General features: G+C 48.7%; 2 protein-coding genes across 2 annotated transcripts; one reads left to right on the top strand and one right to left on the bottom strand.

Annotated features, from left to right (window-relative positions):
* Window positions 1-5,460: 5,460 nt before the first annotated feature.
* Window positions 5,461-16,950, bottom strand: EMC8 (ER membrane protein complex subunit 8; the record flags this gene model as incomplete). Its single annotated transcript, XM_084756172.1, has 5 exons — window positions 5,461-5,901; window positions 6,183-6,277; window positions 6,755-6,824; window positions 8,621-8,697; window positions 16,471-16,950. The coding sequence occupies 5 exons, from the start codon at window positions 16,948-16,950 to the stop codon at window positions 5,742-5,744; spliced, it is 882 nt and encodes a 293-aa protein (XP_084612298.1). The 3' UTR covers window positions 5,461-5,741.
* A 39-nt stretch (window positions 16,951-16,989) lies between these two features.
* COX4I1 (cytochrome c oxidase subunit 4I1) lies at window positions 16,990-24,526 on the top strand. The gene is made up of 5 exons (XM_084756179.1): window positions 16,990-17,071; window positions 18,031-18,104; window positions 22,908-23,075; window positions 23,478-23,609; window positions 24,299-24,526. Exons 2-5 carry the CDS (start codon window positions 18,032-18,034, stop codon window positions 24,433-24,435), a joined length of 510 nt encoding a protein of 169 aa, XP_084612305.1. The 5' UTR covers window positions 16,990-17,071; window position 18,031; the 3' UTR covers window positions 24,436-24,526.
* The last annotated feature ends 603 nt before the right edge of the window (window positions 24,527-25,129 follow it).

Genomic DNA, 25,129 nt, shown 5'->3' with positions numbered 1-25,129 from the left:
CTGGGTCTCACAAGATGATTGTGTGGACTGACTGACCGCTGACAGCCAAGCTGGGCCTCTCTCTGCCACAGCCACTCAAACACTATCTATCTAGGTCTTCAAGGACTATCTGTAGCGTGGCCTCTCTCGGGTGCTGGGTAGCCATTTCTCCCAGTGTGTGTGTAAGACCTTTTGACCATGGCTCCTCCTGTGTGTGGGGGTACCCACCATGGTGGGTGGAGAAGAAAGGATCTGAGTGGTGGGTGCAGTATGCCTGGGAGAAGGTGACGGGGGGTATGGCAGAGACTGGTTAATGGTAGTCTCATGATCTGCTCGGTCCTCAGCCTCCATGAGGCAGCAACAATCTTGGCTGAACTGTCTGGGGATGTAAGGTCTTGCCACAGCTTCAGACCTCTGGAGAGCAGAGGCAGTATATTAGCTAGTGTCATGGTCAGCAAGGGACCATTGCTCTCCCACCCAAATCACTCCCAGGAGAGACAAGGCACTTAGGGTTGTGTTAGATTGTCTTCTCTCCAGGTTTTTGTTTCTGTTCTGCTCTTTTGGTTTGTAATGAGACAGGGTCTCTCTGTGTAGCCTTGGCTGTCTTGGACTCCCTTTGTAGACCAGGCTGGCCTCAAACTCACAACTATGGTGTCTCAGCTTCCCATGCGCCGGGATCACAGCCATGTGCCACCAAATATGGCTGTGTATGTCTTTTGTTAGGTGACTCTGTTACAAGTATCTTCTCACAATGTGCTGTTTCCCAAGTTAATTTTTTTTTTTTTTGAGAAAAGGTCAATGTAGCTCAGGCTGGCTTAGAACTCTGGATCCTTCTCCATCAGCTTTCTGAGTGCTAGGATTAACAAGCATGGACCATCACACCTGCATCCCAGATGTGTCTATCCAGGTATGAATGCACATGCATGTGTCTATGTTTGGTATCTTCCTCAATCTGCTGCCTACCTTATTTATTAAGATAGGTTCTCTCTTCACAGCCTTGGTTAACCTGGAACTCAGAAAAATTCACTTGGTTTTGCCTCCAGAGTACTGGGATTAGGGGCATATGACTTCATACCTGGCCTCCTACCTTGTGTATATTTAAAACTCTGTGTGTGTGTGTGTGTGTGTGTGTGTGTGTGTGTGTGTGTGTGTGTATGTGCACACTCGTGCGCCCTGCAGAGGCTGGTAAATGGTGTTGGATGTCTGGAGATGCAGTTACAGACATTGTGAGCCACCCAATGTAAGTGCTGGGAACCTAAGCCAGGTCATGCTCATAATGGCTTCTTTAATTCTCTAGCCCTCTCTACCTTACTTTTTGAGACACTGTCTCTTCCTTGACTCAGCTAGGCTGGCCAGGGACCAACCAGTGACAGTGTCACAGCTGCTTGTGGCTCTATCTGGTTTTTCATGTGGATGCTGGGATGTGAGCTCACGGCCCTCAGCACTTTACCCTCTAGGCCATCTCCTTGCCCTGCTTTCCTGAACGTCAACTTCCTAATTGTCCTTTTTATGAACAAATCTCTTAATTTTAATGTAGGACAATTCATCATTTCTGTATACTCCTCTGTTTAAAAATTCGTGCCAACTTTGAGGTCACAATCCTTGGGTTGTTACTTGGAAGTGGTTATTTTCCCCCTTTGCTTGCTTTTATTTTATTGTTTTAAGGTCCTACGGTCTGGAAGTACAGTTCATGAGACTTAATGAGGGTGCCTGGAATTTTCTCAGCCAACACTAAATACAGCCTGCTATTCCATTTTGCAAGACAACACTAATTTGAGGCATGGCTCATCTCTAGTAAGGGTCAGGTCCCGGCTGGACTGGAAAGCAAAGGCAACAGAGAAGGCAATCTGGATGCTCTACAACTGCTCTAGATCTGATTCTAGAACAAGCACTTCAGATTCCAGATAGCAGCCTTTCAGAAACCTGCAAGGAGTGGCTCTCCAGGCAGCTGACCTTCAGGGATGAAGCCCTCAAAAATGGCGTGAAGGAATGACACAGGTCCCACTGAGGATGTCATAAACACACAAGAAGTTGCGAGCCAATTTGAAGAGGATGGAGCTCACTGAGCATTTGTAAAGCCCCATTTCAATCTCTAGCATTACAAATGCACGCCCCACCCCCATAACACACACACACACACACACACACACACACACACCCTTTCATGCTCTCACCTGTAGGCTGGCAACACTCCCCACTGAGCTTTCTGCCAAACCTGAGCTACAGGTCTCACCCAAAATAGGTAGGTCTCAAAAAGGTAAACGATAGGAAGTGGAAAATATGTATAGAAATAATAGGCTTCTCCAGACATCAGAAAAATAAGCTCCTAGAATAAATGATGCTAATTAAACAAAGGCTTTAAAAATCATATTTATTTATCAACTGTGTGCCATAGTGCACGTGTGGAGGTTGGAGGCCAACCTGTGCATTCCTAACGTGTGGGTCCTAGGCTTACACCCAGGCCTCACAGGAGCTTTATCTGCTGAGCCATCTTGCCTTCCCAGGACTCCAAGATGCTTTCCATTTCATGGGAATGGGCACACACGGGTTAGGTGAACACCCACACACCCCTAAGTTAGCAGTCAGCGTTTCTAAGCAGCACACTACTTTGTCTTGAGGAGGCTGTTGCCTTGTTTTACCACATTAGTATCCTTTGGTAGTTAGTATTACTTCCTGGTTTTCCTTTCTCTTTTGAGACAGGTCCTTACTCTAGCCTCAGCTTGTCTTAGAACTCACAATGTAGGCCAGGCTGGCCTCGACTTGTGGCAATTCTACTGTCTCCGTCTGAGCACTAGGATTCCTGGCTAGTTTCTATTTATTTACTGAGGCAGGGGTTGGTTGTCCTGGAACCAAGCTGGCCTAAACTCATATCGTCCTGTCTCTGCCTTCAGAGTGCTGGGATTAAAGACAAGCACCACTTTGCCTGGCTTAGTATCCTTAAAGGCAATTCTAAAAGTGAAAAATTCTTTTCATCACAGCACCTAGGAAGCAGAAGTAGGTGGTCTTCAAGTTTTGGGCCAGCCTGGTCTACATATCACGTTCCAGACCAGCCAAGGCTACACAGTGAAACTATCTCAAAACAAGCACAAACCAAAAACAAGTACCCCAAACAAAACAAAAAGTGAAAAACTCACTAAAAAAAATTAAGCCGATACAATATCCTACAACAGGCCCCACTTCAATACACATGGATGCTGCACTTCAAGCAGGTTAGATAGGCCTATCTCTTTATCATTGCCGTATGGTGAGACTTGAAAAACCTGTTCTAGATTTTTGGAGTATTTAAAATCTTATATTAATAGTTTGAACTACATATATACTTTTGAACGGTATCCTAGTGGTTTCTGTTGTTGTGCTAAAACACTGAGCTACATCAACTTGGGAATAAACAAGAAAGGAAAGGTTATAGTTTAATAGTGATGTGTTTGTGTATCAAGTTGACAAAGGGTCAATTATCTGATGGTGGTGACTATTCTTAGTTGTCAACTCTACCAAACCTAGAATTAACTAACTCCCCAAACTGCTGGGCACACCTATGAGGGTTTTTTCTTGATTGTATCATTCCAGTTAAAAGAATCCATCTTGAATCTGGGCCACATCTAGTGGCAGCCTATATAAAGAACAGGAAAGAAGGCAGCTTTTGCTTGCTGCCTGCCTACCTTTGCCCTTACTGGCAAGTTCATTCTTTCAATGGCATGAAAGTCTACTTTGTAGTTTCAGCATAGACTTATGAACAGCTCAGACACTCAGACTTACACATTCAGCACTGAATTCTTGGACTATCCATCATTGGAATAGTTGGACCGTAGCCTGCTGACTAATAAATCCTGTTCTATACACATATGTATATATGTATACACACACATATATATATACACACACATATATATATGTATATACACACATATATATTTTCCTCCATTTTATCAGTTCTAAAAACCTTAATACATTGTAAACTAGTCATAAACTAGTGCAGCTGCCTGGGAGGGGGAACGTCACTGAGGAACTGCTGCCATTAGATCATGGACAAGCACAGCTGTGGGCAGAGCCACCCCTAGGCAGGTGGTCCCGAGCTCGGTAAGAGCAGGCTGAGCCTGTCAGAGGAAAGTAAGCCAGTAAGCAGTTCCTCCATGGTCTCTGTTTCAGCTCCTGCCCTTTAATCTGAGAATTATAAGGTGAAATAATCCAGTTTCTCAAAGTAGTTTTGGTACTTCATCAGAGCAACAAAAACTTAACCGGGACAAATGGGTAGGTGCTGTAAGGGAGGTTAAAATGTCCACCCGAGGCTGGGCGGTACGTGCTGTGTTCTGCTCCCAGGATGAAGTCCATCAGAACTGTCTGCTGTAAGGGAGTTGTCCCTGAACACAATGTAGGTGTCCCTCCCCATTCAGACTGCAGACTGGGTGAGAACGCTCCGACGAGCAGGTTCTCAAGCTAGTCTAAGTGGGGCTGAAACCATTATGAAGAACTGGGCTCAATCAAACGCCTGCTCCTCCTTCTGTGCTAGGACACAGGCACGGGCCACCATACCTGGCTTGGACAGACAGAACTGTAGTTGCTGCACAGGCCCAGCTTCATAAAACCTCTCATCTCAAAAAATAAACAAGGCAGTGCTGGGGTTTGGGGGGGGGGGTGGGTCCATGTCCATGGCTGTCTGAAACAGATGAACCTGCAAAGCCCTGAGTGTGTGAGGGTGAAGAGGGGGCAGGGAAGGAGCCTCACACCTTCCTCTGTTCAGACATGGACAGTGTCAGTTTAAATGTTAAGGGAGTTGGGAAGGGCGGTGATCTCAGTACTTGAGAAGCAAAGGCAGAGGGATCATTATACATTGAGGCCAGGCTCCTCCAGAAAGCGAGCACCAAGCCAATCAGGGCCACAATGGCATACTCTCAACCCAACAAAGCTAAATAAATACTCCCTCAAACAATAGAAAAGCAAACAAAAACCAAGAGCAGAACCCTGAATAAGGGAAGAAGCCACGTCCACCAGAGTCCATTCACTAAGGTGACTCCGGCTGTCCCACTTAGTAAGAGCACAGGGATGCTGTCACCAGCTTCATGAAGCCCAAGGCAAGGAAGGCACAGTTCTCTGTGTAAAATGGACAACTCAGTGTGTCAGAAAGTCTGCACACCATTTCCTAAGAGGGTCAGAACACTTGGTCAAATGACCATATTGCTCGGGACATCCTGGGGACACCAGGGTTTTTTGTTTATCTCCCTGAGCAGAGGATGGACTGGCTTCCCCTCCTCACGGGGTCTTTGCTCCCATCACCAATGTGCTTGTGTTCACTACACAGCAAAGCTTCTCAGCAAAGGCTCTAATTCAACTGTGCAGCTCCTAGCCCTGACACCAACCTGGCTGAGGAGATGCTGCTGTAGCAGTCCATGGCGTTGCCTCATGTCAGGATGCCTGGAGCTGGGTCAGCCAAAGTAAAGACTCAGACATTCACCAGAGTAAAGACTGAAGTGCATTCTCTCCAGATTATAAAAGGCTAGAACTGTTTAATGGATATAATCTGGGACAAGCAGAAAAGAGCTTTGATGGGCAGGATTGGGCAGCACAGGACTAAGAACCCAGAGCCTAGGCAGCCCACACCTCTCCACAGCCCTGCCCTGAAGGATGCTGCTGGACACCCTTCCAAGGCACACACCACAGACTTGCAGCTTCCCACCAGGCCAGCCTCCAAATTTAATTCCTCCAAATTAAAAAATATGTTTTCCTCTTCTCTGTAGTAGCGAGTCTCCAGTCACGGGGGCCCTCATCTAGCACAGGTGCAGAACTGCTTTGTTGATCTCAGGGTTTGTCCAGTCATTCCGAATGTCATCCAGGTGATTGTCAAAATCCACGAGTGTTTCATAGGAGCGGCTGTCCAGAAGTGAAGCCGAGATTCTCTGTGCTTCCGGCCAATCTTCACAGTAGTCGCTGCAGGGCAGACAAGGAGAGTCAGCCTCATACCTACTCCAAGACCACACAGGCTACTAAGGGCAGAGCAGCTGCTGGAGAAAACATTAGGATGGATCTGAGGCCTTTCTGAATGGACAGGTGCCCTCCAAACAGGGCACCGAATAGCCTGCAGGGACACAGATAAAGCACCTGTGTGATCAGAAACCAAACCAAACACAGGAGACCAGCAAGTACCACCCACATCCTGTATTACACAGAAGCCCTAAGTCCGAGGCCCTGAGGGAGGGCATTGCACTCACTGGTGTGGGTCTCTGCATCGCCACCTGTTCTCGTGGTGCTCATACACGTGGATCGTAGGTGCAGCGCAGTCCATCGTGAACTTGGCATTGTCCACCTGAGGAGAAAGCGAGGATTATGACAAGCATGAGGACAGTGCTGAGAAAAGCAGTGCCTTCCTGGGCTCCTACGCAAGTAGCAGCAGCAGCAGCAGCAGCAGCAGAGGCATGCTCATACCAAGGGAACTCTGTTGCGCAGGGTTAGCGTGAGGCACTTCTCCACTTCCCACAAAAGCTGAGCACTGCACTCAAACCAGATCCTCACCTCACTCTTAGACCGTGTGCCCAGACTGTGCAGGCCTACTTCCTATTCCCAGGCTACACTGGCTTTCCCCCAGTGGTCATTGCACTCACTGGGCCACCACTAGGGCTCAGTGAGGTCGAGGATCAGGCCAGGACTGCTGGAGTTGAAAGCCCCTGGCCTAGTGCTGTGACTGCAGTGGTACTCACCCACCACCATTACGTAACACCTGGGGTCTGGAGCTGGAACAGCACCAGGACGGAAGCTCACACAGCAGCATGAGAGCGAGACTCACCATGATGAGTGCCGTGTCACTGAAGCCCTCAGCGATCCTGGAAGCCACCTTCTCTGCCACCTGGTTTGGGCTGTAGAGAAGGATCTATGAGCTCTACAATATTCTAGCTGAGCCACGAAACAGTCCCCTGTCAGTACAGTTCACCAACACGTGAATTAATAAGCAATGGAGCCAATTGCCTGTGAGTGCTGGCCCCGGTGAGATGACTTGGAGGCTGTGAATGCCACTGGGACAGTGAGGCACACTGCCATAGCGGACCCTAGGGCATCTTCTGAAAGGCAATGCTCACCAGGGCTTAATGGAGCGTTGCCTAGGGCAGCTGATGCTCTGCTGGGCTGTGGGCTGCACTGAAGCTCGAGTCTCTGGGGCCTGTCACTCTCCATAGGTCTGCTACTCAAGTGGCTCATCCACAGCAAGTAGTCATAGGAGGTCCAGGGCCCTGGCAACTGAACCCTTTTTAAATCAAACCATTTTTTAGGACACCAGGCCATTCCACATCTTCCCTATGCCCTGAGCTTTCAATCTGGTGCCACCCCAGTTTGATCAATGACACTTGTACCTCAAGTTGACAAAGCTTCTCCAGGGAGGCTTCTAGGGAGGCCTTCAGTTTCTGCTGCTGTAATCTGCCTCCTTCCTACAGGGCCCTCTCAGGGAGGCTGAATGGACACTTGGCTCAGTACAGAGCTAGTTGTGTGGTCATCCACAGCCTCCTCCACAGCAGCTTTTGTGCAGGGTGGACAAGCACTTGGCACCATCCAGGAGGAACCAAAGGCCAGAGGATGCAGAGAACAGGAGGCAGCAGCAGAAGCAGGGACCTGAGCACAGGGCTTCCACAGCTTCTGGGTGGTCTCAGAAGGTACCTTGACGGACTCAGTGAGATGGGCACAGCTCTTGAATATCTCAAGCCTCAGTGACAGTAGTGGGGCATCTCTCTCTCATTGTTTTATTTCTAGGAGAGCCTGTGGGCCACTCTATTGTCCACACTACATAAGCATACTGGGGTCTGTTGGCTCCATCTAACCACACAAGAAAACCCCAGTACTTACGGTGTGGGTACTTTCCAGCTGTCCCCTGGCTTCTAGCTGGCTGCAGCCAAAGGAAGCCTCTGGAGGACAGCAGAGGACATGGAAGAGGGACATCAGTACCGACTGATCTGGGCATCCCTTCCCTGACGTGGGACCTATCGGGCTGGCTGCTGGCCATGTCCTGTGGCCAAAGGATGTTGCTCCTCTGGAGGTGGCCTTCTTTACCAGCTCTTCCTGGCTGGCCCTGGAGGGCTGAGGGATGGAGGCTGCTGTCACTGGCTTGGTCCCTGCACACAGCTCCTGAGCTCTATCTATGACCCACCACTTTAGGAGTAGCCCACCTGCTAGCTCCTCAAGCCACCCTGACTGATGGCATCCTTGGTTAGGCTCTTGGGACTCAGACTAAAGCAGACAGTGAACTCAGTCTGCTCAGGAGAAAGAGCCGAGCTGGGCCATCTTGGGTGCAGGAACCTGAGCCAATTTAGGAATCAAAGACCACATTTTCACCACAGGCCCCATCCTAAGAGTTCTAAACCCCAAATTACTTTACTTACTCAAGAGGGTGACTCTGCCCTCCACAACATCTAGTTTGGGAGTGGGAGGCAGCAGGCTGGTGCAGACCTGGTAGCTGTTCCCCGTCTTTGAGCTCCCTCCCTGCACAACAGAGGAGTCATGGACGAAACCCCAGCTGCTTATCTGGTTTGCACACTTGATAAAGCAGGGAGTTGGAGGTGGGGACTTGCACAGGCTTTGTCAACTGAAACCCACAGAGAGGCTCAAGAGCACCTCATCGATGGCTCTGTGGCTTCTAACCCTCCATCCACAGGTGTGCAACCCGTACCTGGCATCCTTCACACGCTCATTAGCTTGATAATAGCCGGCGATCACATAGCTGTTCTCTTTGCACCATGAGTCAATCTGAGAGAGAGGAACACAAATGGAAAAATGACCTAGGTACCAAGTCTCAGTGACAGCCCCCACCCACAGGTGGGACAAAGCCATACTTTAAACAGTTCTTGCTTCTTTCCTGACTACAATAAATGGGAGTTCAGAGTCAGGGCACAAGGGCAGGATCCTCCCAGACAGGCTGCACTGGGCACAGCAGCTGATACCACACAGAAGCGGTGCGATGTGTGCTGGGAAATGCAGATCACATATGACTGGCTTCAACCTTTCCACACTCTGATACTATTGTCTCCAAATGTACCGAGCACACTTGTGCTATTGTAGATGCACAGAAGGTTGGAGGTGCCTTATTTGAAGCTAGCCTTTGCAAATAAGAAAAACTAATGTGGGCTGGAGAGGTGGCTCAGTGGTTAAGAGCACTGGCTGCTCTTCCAGAGGTCCTCAGTTCAATTCCCAGCACTCACATGGCAGCTCATAACTGTCTGTAACTCTAGCTCCAGAAGATCTGACACCCTCTCACAGATATACATGCAGGCAAAACACCAGTGCAAATAAAATAATTAATTAATAAAAAATAAAAACCACTAATGTTCAGAGAGGCCCTGGGAGTGCATAGGTGCATAGGACAGAGTAGAAAAGGACCTCAGATTTGTCTCAAGTCTTTAACACAGGCTCTAACAATCTTAGCAGCTTGCTAGTGATGCCCATCAGGATCAGAGTACTGTAAACGGGCCCTTGGGGCAGGTACAAATGGCACCCATGTCTCTGCAGTGCAGCGTGCTTCAAACAGGAGCAGTAGCAGACTTTCAGAGTCACTCTACCCTGTAACGCAGCTTGTCACATCCAATTTAGCTTTCTGCAGGTCTAATGCCTTCCTGTGGCCCAGAAGTGCACATACGCGCGCGCGCGCGCACACACACACAAATAAAAATAAAACAACAAAAGCAAAAAAAGAGTTGAACATAGTAGCATCCATCTGTGGACTGAGCACAGGGCTACAAGTCCACTGGCAGACAGTGTAGCGTGAACACAACAAGAATGTCTTATGGGGAGGGAAAAAAAAGCCAGGGTTTCTCTGTGCAGCTCTGGAACTCACTGTTTGTTGACCAGTGAGATTCACCTGCTTCTGTCTCCGAGTGCTAGGATTAAAGGTGTGCATTGTCACCACTGCCTATGAAAGACTGTCTTAATCTCCCCCCACCCCCATGTTTAAAACCTGCTTCCTGACTCCATGGACTCTGGTTCAGGCCTCAGCCTCCTTTATGACTAAAGCGGACATTAAGACAGGTCCAGTCGTAGTGTCCCTGGCTCATGTGCACTAGACTATTTCCAGATCCCTGAGAACTCATGAGTTACCATATTGGGACAAAAGCAGGGCTCAGTGACCCAGCTAAAAAATGCTGGTCATCTATCTACCCAGGAAGATTAGGGTTATGTCCCTAAATATTTGTAATGGTCCACTGCACAAATCCCTGCAAAGCTAGTCACATGCTGCCATGCTGGAACATACCTACCTAGAAGTTTCTCTTCCTTTCCCAAACTTACTCCGACACAGTACCAGAGGGCCTTGCTCTACATTCTGGGGTTTGGCTCCTTTCCCTGAACTCAAATCTAAGAGATCTATTAGCTGTTTCTAATCAAATCCGACCTTCTGTGCCTTTGCTGCAGGTGACCCCACCTCTGGTCAGCTCTCTCAGCTCTCAGGATGGGCCCCCGTTTCACAGCCTGCCTGTTTTCCATTTACTGTTCTAGGAACCAGGCACTCAAACACACTGGCATAAAACTGTTCTTTATCTCACAGGTGAAAAGTCTACAGTGGGGCTGGTTTTTTCCTGGTGCTCCAGGCTCCTCCTTTTCAGCCTGTCTCCCTGGGCTGCAGCTACACCTCCTGACGGGCTTCCCACCTTAGCCACTGACTTGTTTAATGATCCCCAGGCTTACTCTGGTTCTACACAGAATCTAGGACAGTCTCTCTACTCATGAATATCCTGTGTAGTCTGTTTGGCTGATCACAGCTATACTGTATTTACTATTGGGGTACAACACATTTTACACCCCAACATAACAGCATCAGTCTTCAGTGAACAGTCTGATCTGGCTCTTTAGCCAAAGATCCAGGGCTCACATCTCCCTCAAACACACACAAACTGGTCCTCTGAGCACAGGCAGCACTTGCCATGACTGATTCCTGTGACAAATGCAACATGTGCTTCATCTACCCCGTGCCTGCCGAGGACACATTCCTAGATGAAAATTTCAGGCACCCAACCAAATTCCAGTGGAAAAAATAATGCCGTGACCTAGAACTTCTAGAACGCGGAGGGCAGGCTTCAAGTAAACCAGGCCATAAAAGCTCTGGCTTCGCTTTAGAACTGGCAACAATTTTTCACTATTGCCCAACCAACTCATGGATGCCTGGGACCCAAATGCTGCCTATCTTCCAACCAGGGAGCAGACCCATCCTGCATACTCAAGAGGCAGGAGACATGTTCTAAGACTAGGGGAAGAGGGGCTAGAGATGACTTAGTGTTTAGGAACAGTAGATACTCTCAGAGCACTTGAGTTTAATTCCCAGTATCTACATGGTGGCTCACAACTGTATGTAACTCTAGTCCCAGGGCATCTGACACTGGCTTCCACAAGAAACGAACACACACTGCACAGACGTACATGCAGGCAAGCACCCATACACACGACTTACTGTCTTTTTGTTTTTAAAATGTGTAGGTATGTGTCTGCGTGTACAGGAATGCAGGTACCTGTGGGGACTAGAGGTGTCAGATTGCCTGCAACTGGAGTCACGAGCTGTTGTGATTCACCTGACACAGGCGCTGGGAACTGAACTTGGTCCACTGATGAGCAGCAAGTGCTCTTAACTATGGAGCCCTCTCTCTAGCCCCTTAAAAAAAAAAAAAGCTACAACTACAACAACTACTACTACTATTATTACTACTACTACATGGTGAGGCAGTAGAGGACAAGCACATGCTGTATGAGGCATGCTGAGACTCCTGAAGGAAGCCAACAGGCCCGTGAAAAGCTGGATGGCCTGGAGTGTGGTACACAGTCAAGTAACCTGCCCAGCCCAAGTGGGCCAAGGTAAAGCACAACCCTGAAGCTGACTCCTGCTAATGTCCACCTTCCTGCTGTGGCTGTCTGGAAACCCAGGCATCTAGCATGCAGTTTATGAGAACAGCACAGGAGTAGCAAATCCCAGCCCAGGACTAGGAAAGGAAACAATACTGATTCAGACACCATGTTCTCCTCAGGCACTTCTCTGCCCTCACAGGGGAAGCTGGTGTGAACCGGCCGCTCTGCTCAATGTGCTCTATACTTCCTGGGCCAGTCACACAGGAGACCTGCTGAGGGGACTGTAAGACTGCACAGATGGCCCTTCTCTGCAAGCCTGCTAACATTTGCTTCTAAGCGTCATCATTCACCTCAGGTGGCTCCATAATAAGCAGAGAAGAGGCAAGGCTAAGGGCCACGCCGAGGGCACCACTCCTGACCCTGCATGACCACCAAGTGGAGGGCAACCTGGCAAAACTTCCTGTTTCCAGGTTTTGGCCTCGGAGTTTCATGGAGTCACTTCTCAGGTCAGCTGTGACTTTTTCCTTGGAAGAGAAGCTTGGGAGGCTAACGAGGACAGACGGGGGGGATATGCTGAGGAAGAACGCTGGCCTGGACTCACGTCACAGTAAAAGAGTCATGTGAGCAGAACGCAGAGCTCTGCCCCCAGTCGCAGAAACCAAGGTGGGGAAAAAAACAAAGGGGCTTAGAGAAAAAAACCAAACCAAAACAAAAACAAAACAAAACAAAATAAAAAACCCAAACCCAAACCAAAACAAAACAACAGGGTTTGCTAATTTTCCTCCCAACATTTTATGGGTTTTTGCTATTAGATGTAATTCCTTCACTGCCTACGTCAAAGGGCTATGAGGATAAATAACAGGCATCAGTACTTAAACAAATGAAAAGCACTGAAATGCAAGGATTTTCTTAATGGAAAATGATCATAGAAATCCCTTCAAAGGGATCTCATGTTGCCCTGTGGCAGAGCACATGTTAAGAAATGGCTAGCTTGTCTTTCCGCAGCAGTGTGAGCCACCAGCATGGGGCCTGAGCCGCATGGCTGCATGGGCTCTGATGTTGTGAAAACTTACACAGCCTGCATTCTGACAGCCGCAGGCTGCAACTCAGACACCTTCCACAGCCTTCAGCCTGCAAGGTTGTGGAGTTGAAAAGTAAACAGCACAAATTTAAGAAACTTAGCTGCAATGGGGGCTGGTAGACAGCCTCAGGGTGAGTGCAGGAGACGATGCAGGGCCAAAGGCAGCTGCAGGAGGAAACAATAGTGAGAACACTGTGCGTGTGATCGAGCACACATGAGTGCGTGGGAAGAGATAAAGTGAAAGATAGGGAAGTATGAGCAGCGAGGCAGGAGCAGTGGGCATACTGCTCTAAGGAGACTTTGCTGTTTCCATGGGCATAGGGCCACATTCTGGGGACAGGCAGAACACCTGGCAGGAGAGGCCTTCAAGTGGAGCCTGCAGGCTGCAGTGACCTGAGATCAGAGGCTGGCAGGTGGAGAAGGAACAGACTCAACAAAGAGCTTGAGGGAGGACAGTCCACAGGCTTCAGAATTCACTGCAATGAGCCCAGGCCTGAGAGCCACTAAACTCTTATGCTGGGAACTCAGCGTTTCCATGCTGTTAAAGGAAGGCACACAGCGGAGGATTGGAGACCGTTCCGCATCCCCAGGTCTCTCCAAACTGCTTTGCCACCTTTCTCTCACTTGGCTCTCCTATTTTCTTCCTCATAGTCCTAGACCACGCCCCCACGAGACAATTATCAGGTGTGGACAAACTGAAGTTCAAACTAAAATCACATACGGGATTAAAACAAACAATCTTTATCTAACATAACTGAGTTTACAAAGAAACCAAACTTCCACCACAGAGGACAGCATTGGAAGAGTGGGCACAGCATTCAAAGCACAGAGAGGCTGAGGCTGCTTTTCAGCTTTCAGCATCAGGCAGAGTGTCAGGGAGGTAAATGGGCGCAGAAACTTGAAGAGCAGGTCTGGGCCCTGGAGCACAGGCTGGCTCACCTTTTGAATGACTGACTGTTCTAAGCCCCCATGCTGAGATAAGGTGACTTTTCTAAGGAAAGAAAAAAAAAATCTGGGGCTAGAGAGATGACTCAGTGCTTGAGAGCACTGGCTGATCTTCCAGAGGACCCAGGTTCAATTCCCAGCACCCACACAGCAGCTGTAACTCCAACATCAGGGGATCTGACACACCCTCATATGGTCATGCACCAGGCAAAACACCAATTCACATGCACAAGCAAAAATATTTTTAAAAAATGTCATTTTAACTTTTGGTTTTTTGAGACAGGGCTTTGTGAGGCCACAGAGGGGCTCCTGAGGAACACTGAGGCCCCCAAAGGCTTGATCTAGGGCTACGCTGACTCTACCCACAACAGGCTTCAGTTTCTGTTGGTGCAGAGCAGGCCTGGGCTTCCACTCCTTGGAGGTGGGTCAGCAGTCAGTAGAAATACTGCAAAAAGTGGACAGCCAAGTAGAGATGGCCTCGCCATCTGGCCGGAGGAAGATTTATTGCTGGTCTGGAAATCTGCCTTATGGTTAACTCATGACCTGGCCAGAGTTGCCCGAGTTTACTCAGCTTCCCTGGGCTTCTAGTTTAAATAAATACCAGCCCCCTTTGGAATTTGAAAGCTCATAGAGAGAGCCTGAGAGCTCACCTGGGGTCACCATGGTGCCTAAGTGGTGACTCCAGCATGCTGGATTTCTGCAAAATAAACACTCTTTGTTGCTTGCATACTATTGAGTCTGGGGTCTTTTCTTCAGTGCACTCAGGATGCTAACAGATCTCTATTTAACAGAGCCTTGGCTGTGCTGGACTCCCTTTATAGACCAGGCTGGCCTCAAACTCAGAGATCCACCTGCCTCTTGCCACCAGAGTCCTGGGAGCACTGGAATTAAAAACATGTGCCATACCTGACCCTAAATTTACTTTTAATTCCGAGTCTACATGTGGGTGTGGGAATGTGAGTGCCTGCAGAAGACAAGAGTTGGAGATGGAGTTACTGGCCTGCAGGACTGTTAGTCTGCCAGAACAGTAAGTGCTCTAACTGCCGACCCACCTCTCCGAGCCCTCTATTACCTGGTGTTTGCACTCTGTACTTAGCCTCCTTTTGTTGTTTCTTCTGTAGAGAGCTTGTCAGCCCACTGCAAATTCAAGTCTAACTGAGCCCTGACCACAGCACCTGATAACCCTGCCCTACCACTAAGAGCAGGGCCCTGCCAGGTGGAAACACACACAGGAATCCTCAGAGACGCTTCAGGAACAAAAACCTCATGAGTTTATAAATATCACCCATAAATCTGTCTCCTGTTCAGAAAGAATCCAAGTAGTAGTAGTAGTAGTAGTAGTAGTAGTAATAATAATAATAATAATAATAATAATAATAATAATAATAATAATAATAATGCCATAAGTAACTCTTTAAAACACTCAAAAATCTGCCCAGTGAACTTAAGACAAGTTGCCTAAAGGCACTTATAGTTTGCTAGAAATTTCCTTTGGTGTTGTAATGTGAATTAAGAAATGAATGAGGCAGGCAGTGGTGGCGAAAGCCTTTAAGTAAGGCAGGTCTGATTTATGTAGAGTTCCAGACCAGCCAAGGCTACAAAAAGTGAAAAACAAAAACCCAAGACACCAAAAACCCAAAGAAATAGATGGTAAGGAATGCTGCTAGTTCATGTCTGTAATTCCAGTTTTCGGGAACTGGACGCAGGAAGAATGTTAAGAGTCGGAGGTCTCCGTTACATACATAGCAAGTCTCTGTCTCAGTGAATTCATTTTAATGGGAGTGGGGGGTGGGTAAGAGAAGGACTGGAGACAAAGGACTAGCACGTCCGACTCTTCAGAGCTCATCTGAGGTGTAAACGAAGCAGTACAGAGTGCCAGTGGCCAAGAGAAGCTACCACGGTTACCTCTTCTCCCCTTAAGACAGAGTTGTTATGGGTCTGGGGTTAGTCAGAGATTAACCATCACCACGATTAAATTTTAGTAAGAGGGGTTTTTTTTGTTTTTGCTTTTTTTTTTTAAATTCTGATACTGGCACTGGCATTGGTTTGTACCTGGCTGCAGGCCTGCACCCGAGAACGCTCCCAAGACGAAGCACCTGGCTATAGCAGTCCAGGGTACAAAGGCAAACCCCACAAAAATTATTTTGGGTCTTGCAATCGTCTTTTACACAAAAAGCACGTTTGACTACGGACGCAAAAACAGCAGTTAATATTATGACCTAATATCTTGCTAGAACTGCAAAATTTAAAGATTAGTCAATTTTAGGAATAGTCTTCAACGGCTGGGGAAAAAGCAAGTAGACTGACAGAATACAAGACATGTACAAGCTAGGGGTTTATATGCTAGACGCATTTTTGTTCGTTTGTTTTTTGGTCTCTCCAGCATATTAAGCTTAAACTTTAAATGTAGTGTCAAGCATCACAGGTCTCCCCCTATATAGACCAGCTTGGCCTTGAGATCCGCCTGCCTCCACATTCCGAGTGCTGGTTTTAGGAAAGCACGCCATGGGAGCTGGAGGGATAGCGGTTAAGAAACCACACTCGCTTTCTAGGTAATTTTACAAACCCTTGAGGACTTGCTACGCTGCCTAACCGGGAGAAGACACTTCCCGCACGAAGGGCACCTGACTTCAACCCAGCCCGGAATCCCGCCGTGGCCCTGAACTTACCAGGGTGAGGGCCACCTCCAGCATAGGCGCCAGGGCCAGGGTGCCGTGGAAGAGCGGAATGCAGTCCACGAAGAGAGTGTGGCTGCCCGCGCCCTGAGGATGCTCCTTGCGCGGCCTCTGTCTCTCGGCCACCAGAAGCCCGTTGACGGCGCAGTGCGGGTACTTGGCGCCGTGGAGCACCATCTTGCAGTAGGCCTGGGTGGTCAGCTTCACGCCGGGCATGCTGAGCCTAACCAGCCGCGTCGCGATAGACGCCCCACTGTACAAAACACAGCCCCACTGCACCCTGAGGGAAGCTCCCGCCTCCAAAAACAGCCGCCCGCCTCCGCCCGCCCGCCCGCCGGCCGGAAACCGTAGTCGCCAGGACTTGTCAGAAAGCAGCGCGGCCCGCTCGGCCTTTCGCGACAGTTGCCGCGCTGAGACTCGGTCTGACGGACGTGGGCGGGGCCTCCTCGATCCCGCGGTGCTCCGCGGCACCATCTTGCTCTTCCGGTGCGGGTCCCGCTCTTCCGGTCGCGAGCAGCCGGGGTGTAGAGGGCGGTCGCGGCGGTCGCCAGAGCAGCGGTGGCAGGAGACGGCGGGTGTCGGCCTTTGACAGCGGGTGAGGGCGGCGGGGCCGGGAAACGAGGAGCTGGAACGCCGGGGCGGGAGCGGTGACACCGAGGCGCCCGCGAGCCCAGGACTTGTCGCTCCATGACCTTGGGCGCCCGCTTCCCGGGCGGGTCTGTTGTCTTGGGTCCCCACTGCCCGTTCGACCTGGCGGGCATCGGGCGCCCCGGCTCCGCAAGGTCCCAGCAAAGCGAGCCGAGCCCTGACGTCATACTACGGTTTCTGCCGCCCCAGGCGCCGATTCCAAGGGCTCAGTCATTCGTTCCCGGGGAGCGGATCTCGAAAGGGTTGTGCTAAGGTGTAGCGTGGAGTTCGGGTCGCTGGGGCAGGTGACAGGGTCATCTAGGTCGGCCACGGGCCAGGGACGGGAAGTGGGCCAGGGCCTGGGCCTGGGCCGCCTCCTCTGCTTGCCCTTCGCAGTCTCTGCGCAAGTCGCTTTTTAAAATAAAACGCAGTCGCAGGCGGTGGCCCAGTGGAGGAACAGCTCGTGGCGGCACCTGCTCTACCGAGTTCCAGCAGTTTCAGTCATTTTGTCTTTCTAGTTGATTTTTAAGAAGCCGGGTTTTCTGTTAATTGGCCAAAGCTGTGTGTATTATAGCCCTGGGTTTGATATCAGGAAGCTCTGTAAATGCATCCTAAGAAAAACCTCATCCCATGCTAATTCCTGACTTCGCATCAGTTATAAAAACCGATCCTCAGCGTGTGCCGATGGCCTGTAATGACAGCTCTTACGAGGTAGAGGAAGAGTGCAAGCTTTCAGACTAGCCTATGTCTTAAAAATCTGATGAAATCATAACAAACAATCATTTAAAGTTGAGGGAATGAGTGGCGCACACACACACACACACACACACACACACACACCCCACCCCACCCCACCCCACCACCCCCCTTCCTGCTAATAGGTGTTTTCTCTCATTGTTAGAGGTGTACTTTTTTTTTGTCTTTCAGAATGTTGGCTACCAGGGCACTTAGCTTAATTGGCAGGAGAGCCATTTCCACTTCAGTGTGTGTTCGAGCACATGGTAAGTGGGACTTTTACTTTCTTTACTTTACTTTTCTTTCTTTCTAATTTTTTTTCTTGTATTTTCAAGACAGTTTGTCTGTGTAGCTCCAGCTGTCCTGAAATTCAGATTCACCTGCCTCTGCCAACATAGTTCTGGGATTAATAGTGTGCATCACCAGGCCTAACTAAGGACTTTTGCTTTCAAATAGGCTAACTTACTGTCATTTTGCCCCTATGTCTAAGATACTTGGCAGCTTGACCTTGCAGGGGTTTTAGGGAGAGACAAGAATTTGAGCAGGCTGTTAATGAATATTAATTCAGAACATACTGTTCTGGCAAGAGATCAATCACATCCAAAGACCTAGATCTATGTACATCCAAAGATCTCGTATGTCTGTGTGATCTAGCTGGAATACAAACATGCCTTTAATCCAGAAGACAGGCAAACAGATCTGAGTTCAAGGTCAGCCTGGTATAGAGCAAGTTTCAGGTAAAGAAAAGCTTAGATCCAGGTGTAGTGGTTCACACCTTTAATCCAAAACAAAGGTAAACTTAGTTTGTGGAAGGAATCACCAGTGTTTGAAAATGATGTTTAGTTGAGTGGTAGAAAAGCTGACTAATCAGAGAAGACGTGACAGGATAGAATATGCCCAACTCTTCATGAGCAGAGAGAGGAAGGGAAGCTGCTTAAGAGGCAGTTTTTTTTTTTTAAAGACTTTTTATTTATTATGTTTACAGTGCTCTGCCTTCATGTACCCCTGCAAGCCAGAAGAGGGCATCAGATCACATTACAGATGGTTGTGAGCCACCATGTAGTTGCTGGGAATTGAACTCGGGACCTTTGGAAGAACAGTCAATGCTCTTACCTCTGAGCCATCTCTCCAGCCCCTAAGAGGCAGTTTTATCAGGACAGTAATAGATGAGTTGCAGAGAGAGAACGCAGGTGAAGATGGAATGAGCTGGAAAATGAGAAGGAGCCAGAAGATTAGAGCAGAGTGCTGAGTTAGTTTGAGGCAAGCAGAGAAAATTCTGGGCTGAAAGGGAAACCAGATTAAATAAGTCAGCAGGGAGAAGAGTTTGAGCCAGGACAGCAGAGTTGAACCAGCCAGCTACAAGCTCAGAAAGAACAAGAAGTGGTGAGCTTACTCAGCACTGAGTCTTAGAGGCTGAAAACATTCTAGGCCTAGATCAGATTGTATAGAGGCCCAAAGCTTCCAAGACTAGGCCTAGGTTGGCAGAAGGAAACAATTGAGCCAGGAGAATAAAATGGCTTTCTACAGAAGACCATTTTGTCTGTTTGAAGGAACATGGAAAAGTCCTATTAGTCTGGGGCTTGGCTTGGTGTTATTTCCCCCTATATATTTTTTTCCAGTTCCCTCCCAGTCTCACTGTAGAGCTCTGGCTGGCCTTGAACTATCTGCCTCATGGATACTGAAGTTAAAGGTACACGAGCATACCACTAGGTTCTGTCCCTTCTAGAGAGCTTCTCCATACCTTACTTCAATCTTCTCCTCCCAGGAAACGCTAACTTAAGAAGCCTGCTTCTATTGGCATCATGAAGCAATGGAAGCAAAGGGTGCTGGTCTTGTCTGAGCTGTATAGACTTCATTTCAACCACGTACTGGCTCTTGACGTTTCAAGACTGCTTTCTCAGCAGAAATGCAGCCACAGGAGGTTTTAGTTCTGAGCTTGGCACATCACCACTGTAGCTTTGCACTCACGAGTTGTGTTCTTTCAGGGTTAGACACTGAGGATAAGATAATGTAGAGGTGGGCCTTCCACAGGGAGCATGCAGTATGGAGCAGCCTGGCTCGGTGAAGTTAGTGCTGGACAGTGATGGCTCTAGAGGCCGACAGTGTAGCTTGGCTGGCTCTCAGGAAGGCTTCTAGAAGGGGGCTTTTGCTGCTGAAGGGCTAAGTGTGAGGCTTGGGCTGTAGATGAGAAGATTGGAGAGCAAGGTTTGTCCATCTAGAGGCCTGGACACCAACATGGATTCTCCTTGCAGCTGCTCTCTGTGTGGATGTGTCAGTGAAGTCATCTTGAAGCAGTGATGGTGTCTGTCCGGTCCCCCTCCCTCGGGCACCATAGGTGCAGGCTGAGACATTAAGTTTTTCGAAGGCTGATTGAGTAAGAAAGATCCCTCCTTTATTAACCAATATGGAAAGACATGCTCCATCTCCAAGCACAGACATCAGTGACAAGACCAATTTTCAACTTGGCCTGGCTGTCATTTCTATTAGTCAGACCAGATAATGAATAGCTGCAATCTCTGGGGTCTCTAATAAGTCATAAAAGTCCTCCACAGATAACATACATGATCATAGCATTAGGGCACTGTGGAACTCCACTGTCAGGAGCACTGTTGTCAGTTGGTGTGACCTGCAGAGTGAGAAGGGGTCTGATACCTAACAGATCTGACAAACTGGACAAAACTCATCTTGGTTGAGAACAGAAGTGATTTTTAAAAAAAAGATTTATTTATTTGTTATTATACAGTGCTCCGCCTGTATGTACATCTGCAGGGTAGAAAGGTGCATCAGAGCACATTATAGATGGTTATAAGCCACCATGTGGTTGCTGGGACTTGAACTCAGGACCTCCGGAAGAGCAGTCAGTGCTTTTAACCTCTGAGCCATTGCTCCAGCTCCAGAAGTGATCTTTTGAATGCAAAGTCTTTGCTTTTTTTAATCCTTCTATTATTTTTAAGATTTTCCCCAAAGGCCAGGTTTACTAAGGGCACAAAGGGCTACTGAGAACCCTGCTGTCTAAGGGTAAGGCCTGGCATGTGCTGGGCAGATATGGAGGGTTTCCACACCTGGGTCTGCTTGGAAGTAAGGCTGTCAGTTCCACATCCCCAAAGCCTTTAGGCCTAAACAGGGCCGAGGAGCCGGGGATGGGTGTGTAGGACTTGCCTTCATGCTTGGCATGGGCTGCAGAGGTCAGTCTTTGCACATTTCTGACCCTTCAGGCAGGGATGATGGCCGACCTTGCCTAGTGAGGTCACTCAAGCAAAGTGCACTCGCATGCCACCCTCTGAACACTTTGGCATGCTGGAACCTGGCCCTGCACAAGTGGCTGCAGCTACAAGGAAGTAGGCTGTGGGCCCCGGAACCCCCCTGTCCCTTTTAAAAGAGAAGGGTTTTGCCTTTGCTTTCCCCTGATCCCAAGGACAGGCACAACACTCTGAAGTGTACCTAGAAGAAAGAAATTAACCACCCTTGGTCTAGAATAGACCATTTTATGGTTAGTGTGCGCTAAGACCATCAGAGTTTATGGCAGTGCAATGGCTGAGCTGGAATCCACACAATACATTGATTTACTTAAATCACTTCTCATTGTTTTTAGTGTAGTCACTGGTATATGTGCCATTATCACCATAGTTGATTGATTCTGGAACATTCTCACCCTAATTTTCATCTATTTGAATAGCCTGCAATTCAAGAGTTTTAAGCCTAGAGAAATAGGGTGGGGAGTGGTGTGTGTGTGTGTGTGTGTGTAACTTGGTGAGAGTGTTGAATAGCTGCTGTTCTTTTTCTGATCATTCATTTTCTTCTATGTTTTGAGATGGTTTCCCTGTGTAGTTCAGTCAGGTCTGAAACTTGAGATCCTCCTGCCTCAGCCTGCCAAGTACCTGGATTATAGGCTTTATGGGATGCTAAGAATTAACATGGGAAAGTGATTCTGGCTGTTTTGGTTCAGATTCTGTTGGGATGAGGTTGAACAGAAGACCAGAGGCTCCCTGGTCATCAGTGTACCAAAATAAACATCTGGAAGGGTCACAGCCTTGCTTACGGCTTAGCTTTGTGCTCACCAGCATGACGGGGTGGATTTAGACATGAGTCTGAGCTCATGGGGCAAACTTTTCTGTAGGCTTTGTCCCCTACAGGGCAGGGTTAGAGCTTTTAGCAACAGGAAACTCTGGAATACAACCCAACTTGGTTTCCCTGGGGCCTGAGCTTTGCCCTGGTGTGTCCTGTGAAATGCATGGGTGCGTGCTCCTTGTGATGGTGCAGTGGAGCAGCAAGAGCTTCCACTCGAGTCTGGCTCTTTCCACTGCTCAGTTTGGGCCGACTTGACTGCTTTTGAGTGTTAAGTGAGTATACATTCAAAGGAAAGCAGAATGGAACTGACCTGGGTCTGCTTAAGCACATTGCTCTTCCACTGGAGTTTATAGGGTCACCTCCTGCTTACTGCCACTTGTGCATTCCTAGCATGTGACCCTCATGTTACATATACCTTGCTTGTTCCTCTCTGTAGAATGTGAGCCAATGGAGGTAGGAATGTCTAGAGCCGGCCTTAGTGAATAGTAGGTATTTGGTAAGTCCTTAATAAACAGATGAGTATTTGGCTCTGTGACTTTTTTTTTTAGACAAGGTTTCTCTGTGTATTCTTGTCTTGGCTGTCCTGGACTCACTTTGTAGACCAGGCTGGCTTGGAACTCACAGCGATCCTCTTGCCTCTGCTTCCCAAGTGCTGGGATTAATGGCGTGTGCCACCACCGCCTGCCTCTCTGTGACCCCTTTTATACAAGGCCAATACAGTTTCTGAGTTGGCCACTGGGGTCACAGAGACCTATCACTGTACTTGGCAACAGGCTCCTTTTTCTTTTTGCTGTTCATATTCTGATGATGAATTCCTAAGTGGAACCCCACTTAGTCCAATTGCTTGTCTAGCAAATAACCCTCAACTCTGGTCCTACCTCTGGTGACTAAATCCTCAGGTTTGATTAGGTCAGGTGCTTTCATTTAACCATTGACCGGCCATCGCCTTCCGCGTAGACTCCCGTCCACACTGGTTTTCCAATTTATCCAATGTGCTTTAGGGAGTGTTGTGAAGAGTGAAGACTATGCTCTCCCTACTTACGTCGATCGGCGTGACTACCCCTTGCCTGATGTGGCCCATGTCAAGCTGTTGTCTGCCAGCCAGAAGGCCCTGAAGGAGAAGGAGAAGGCCGACTGGAGCAGCCTGTCCAGGGATGAGAAAGTCCAGTGTAGGTATCAGAGAGTGTGCACAAAAACAGTAGAGTGCGAGGTGTGTGTCACTGCTAGTGCTACACAGATGTCCCTGCTGGGCTTCTGGGTATCCCTGTTCGATGCTGCTGGCTTAGCCCTTAGTGAGGAGCAGGATGGAGACTGCAGCTTCTCGTACACGTGCTGGGCCCGGCTTTGCCGAGAGATTGGCTAAATATTTGCCATGTGGTACGGAATTACCAAGCTGACGTTACATCCAGACTTGACGTCTTTGCTTATAGTCAGCTCTGCATTTTCTCCATTCACATGTGCTGGTGTGTGAGGGCAGATCTGTCACACTTGTGTGTCCCCTGCTGTCCCTGGGATGGGTTGCTTCGGTGAGTCCTCCACACATTCTTTACCCTGCATATGTTTCTGTTCAGTGTACCGCATCCAGTTTAATGAGAGCTTTGCTGAGATGAACAGGAGCACCAATGAGTGGAAGACAGTTGTGGGCATAGCCATGTTCTTCATCGGCTTCACTGCTCTCCTTTTGATTTGGGAGAAGAGCTACGGTAAGTGGAGAGGGAGAAGGCGTGGCCCAGGACAGCTGTAGCCCTTGGTGCTGTGAGGGTCTCACGTGGCCTCGAAGCCCAGGATGGATAGAAACACTAATCAGGGGCACAGCTATGAGCTAGGGTATGCGTGCCTTTTGTACAGCCAGCCATCCTCCAGGCAGAACGAGAAAGGTCTGCTTAGTAAGTCCCATGTCCACAGCAGGCTGCATAGTGTGAGCTAGGAGGCCTGTTTGCCTCATGGCTGGCTGGCTGTACCTGAGCATCTGGAGTCTGGGGTGTTGGGCTTTTCCCATACTGTTGGTGTATGCATTCTCTCTGGGTCAGGTTGTGCTGCATTCTGAGCAGGCCCACCCCTACCGAGTGGCTTCAGATTAGTAACAGAACAGAGGCCAGCTCTCTGAGCGGCAGCCCCTGGCTGTGTGCGGGGCCATCCTGCAGCGCCTGCCACTGACAGCTAGAAGGAAGATGCCCAGCTTAATACTTGAAGATCTCCTTGCTGACCTTTCATAATCACAAGCAAGGAACGGTTCTGATTGAATTCTCAGTGCTGTGGGTTAAGCCTGTGTGTGAGTGGGGCTAAGTGGCAGGTGGCTTTGCTAGTGTGTGGGTAGAACCTGAGCCCTGGAAGGCTTGGGCTATGCATCCCAGCAGGACAGCCTGCCTCACTCAGTCCTTTTGTACCATAGTGTATGGCCCCATCCCTCATACCTTTGATCGTGACTGGGTGGCCATGCAGACTAAGCGTATGCTGGACATGAAGGCTAACCCCATTCAAGGCTTCTCTGCCAAGTGGGACTACGAGAAGAACGAGTGGAAAAAGTGAGACCCCGCTACTTGCCAGCTCTCTCCCCTCGCTTGGCATGCTGGAAGCCACTGTCCAATGGTCCATGTTAATAAATGACCAGTTTACGTGACACTTGTGTGGTTTATTCTTTGACAATCACTAAGTGAAAGTATCTGTCAGTTGAGACGCTAGGTTTCTCACAGTGGGATAAGGAGGGGTTTTAAGTTTTTTTTTTTTTTTTAATAAGGGTGTCAGATCCTCTGGAACAGGAGTTACAGTTCTGAGCTGCCATGTAGGTGCTGGGAATTGAACCCACGTCCTCTGGAAGAGCAGCCAGTGCTCTGAACCACTGCACCATCTCTCCAGTCTGTTTTTTTTTTTTTTTTTTTTTTTTTTTTGCTAGTTGCATTATTACTGTGTATGGTGTGTGTGCCAAGGCATATGTGGAGGACAGTTCCCTCCATTATTTTGATGTGGTTCTGGGGGTCAAGTTCGAGTCACCAGGCTTGTTCGGTGTTACCCACTGTGATGGGTAAATATGTTTTAAGTAAGGGTCTTGCATTTTAAGTTGTTGAGGGTGGGTATATAAAAATTGAACCTGCAGGGCAGTAGTGGCACATGCATTGGGAGGTAGAGGCAGGTGGATCTCTGTGTTCAAGGATAGCCAGGACTACACAGAGAAATCATGTTTCAAAAAAAAGAAGGCAACTAGACTGACTACTATGGTCTGGGA

This window comes from Acomys minous (assembly GCF_964271855.1).
Source record: "Acomys minous genome assembly, chromosome: 14".
Classification (NCBI taxonomy): Eukaryota; Metazoa; Chordata; class Mammalia; order Rodentia; family Muridae; genus Acomys; species Acomys minous.
The sequence above is the reverse complement of the archived record's forward strand: the minus strand, read 5'-3'. Positions and strand labels throughout refer to the sequence as shown.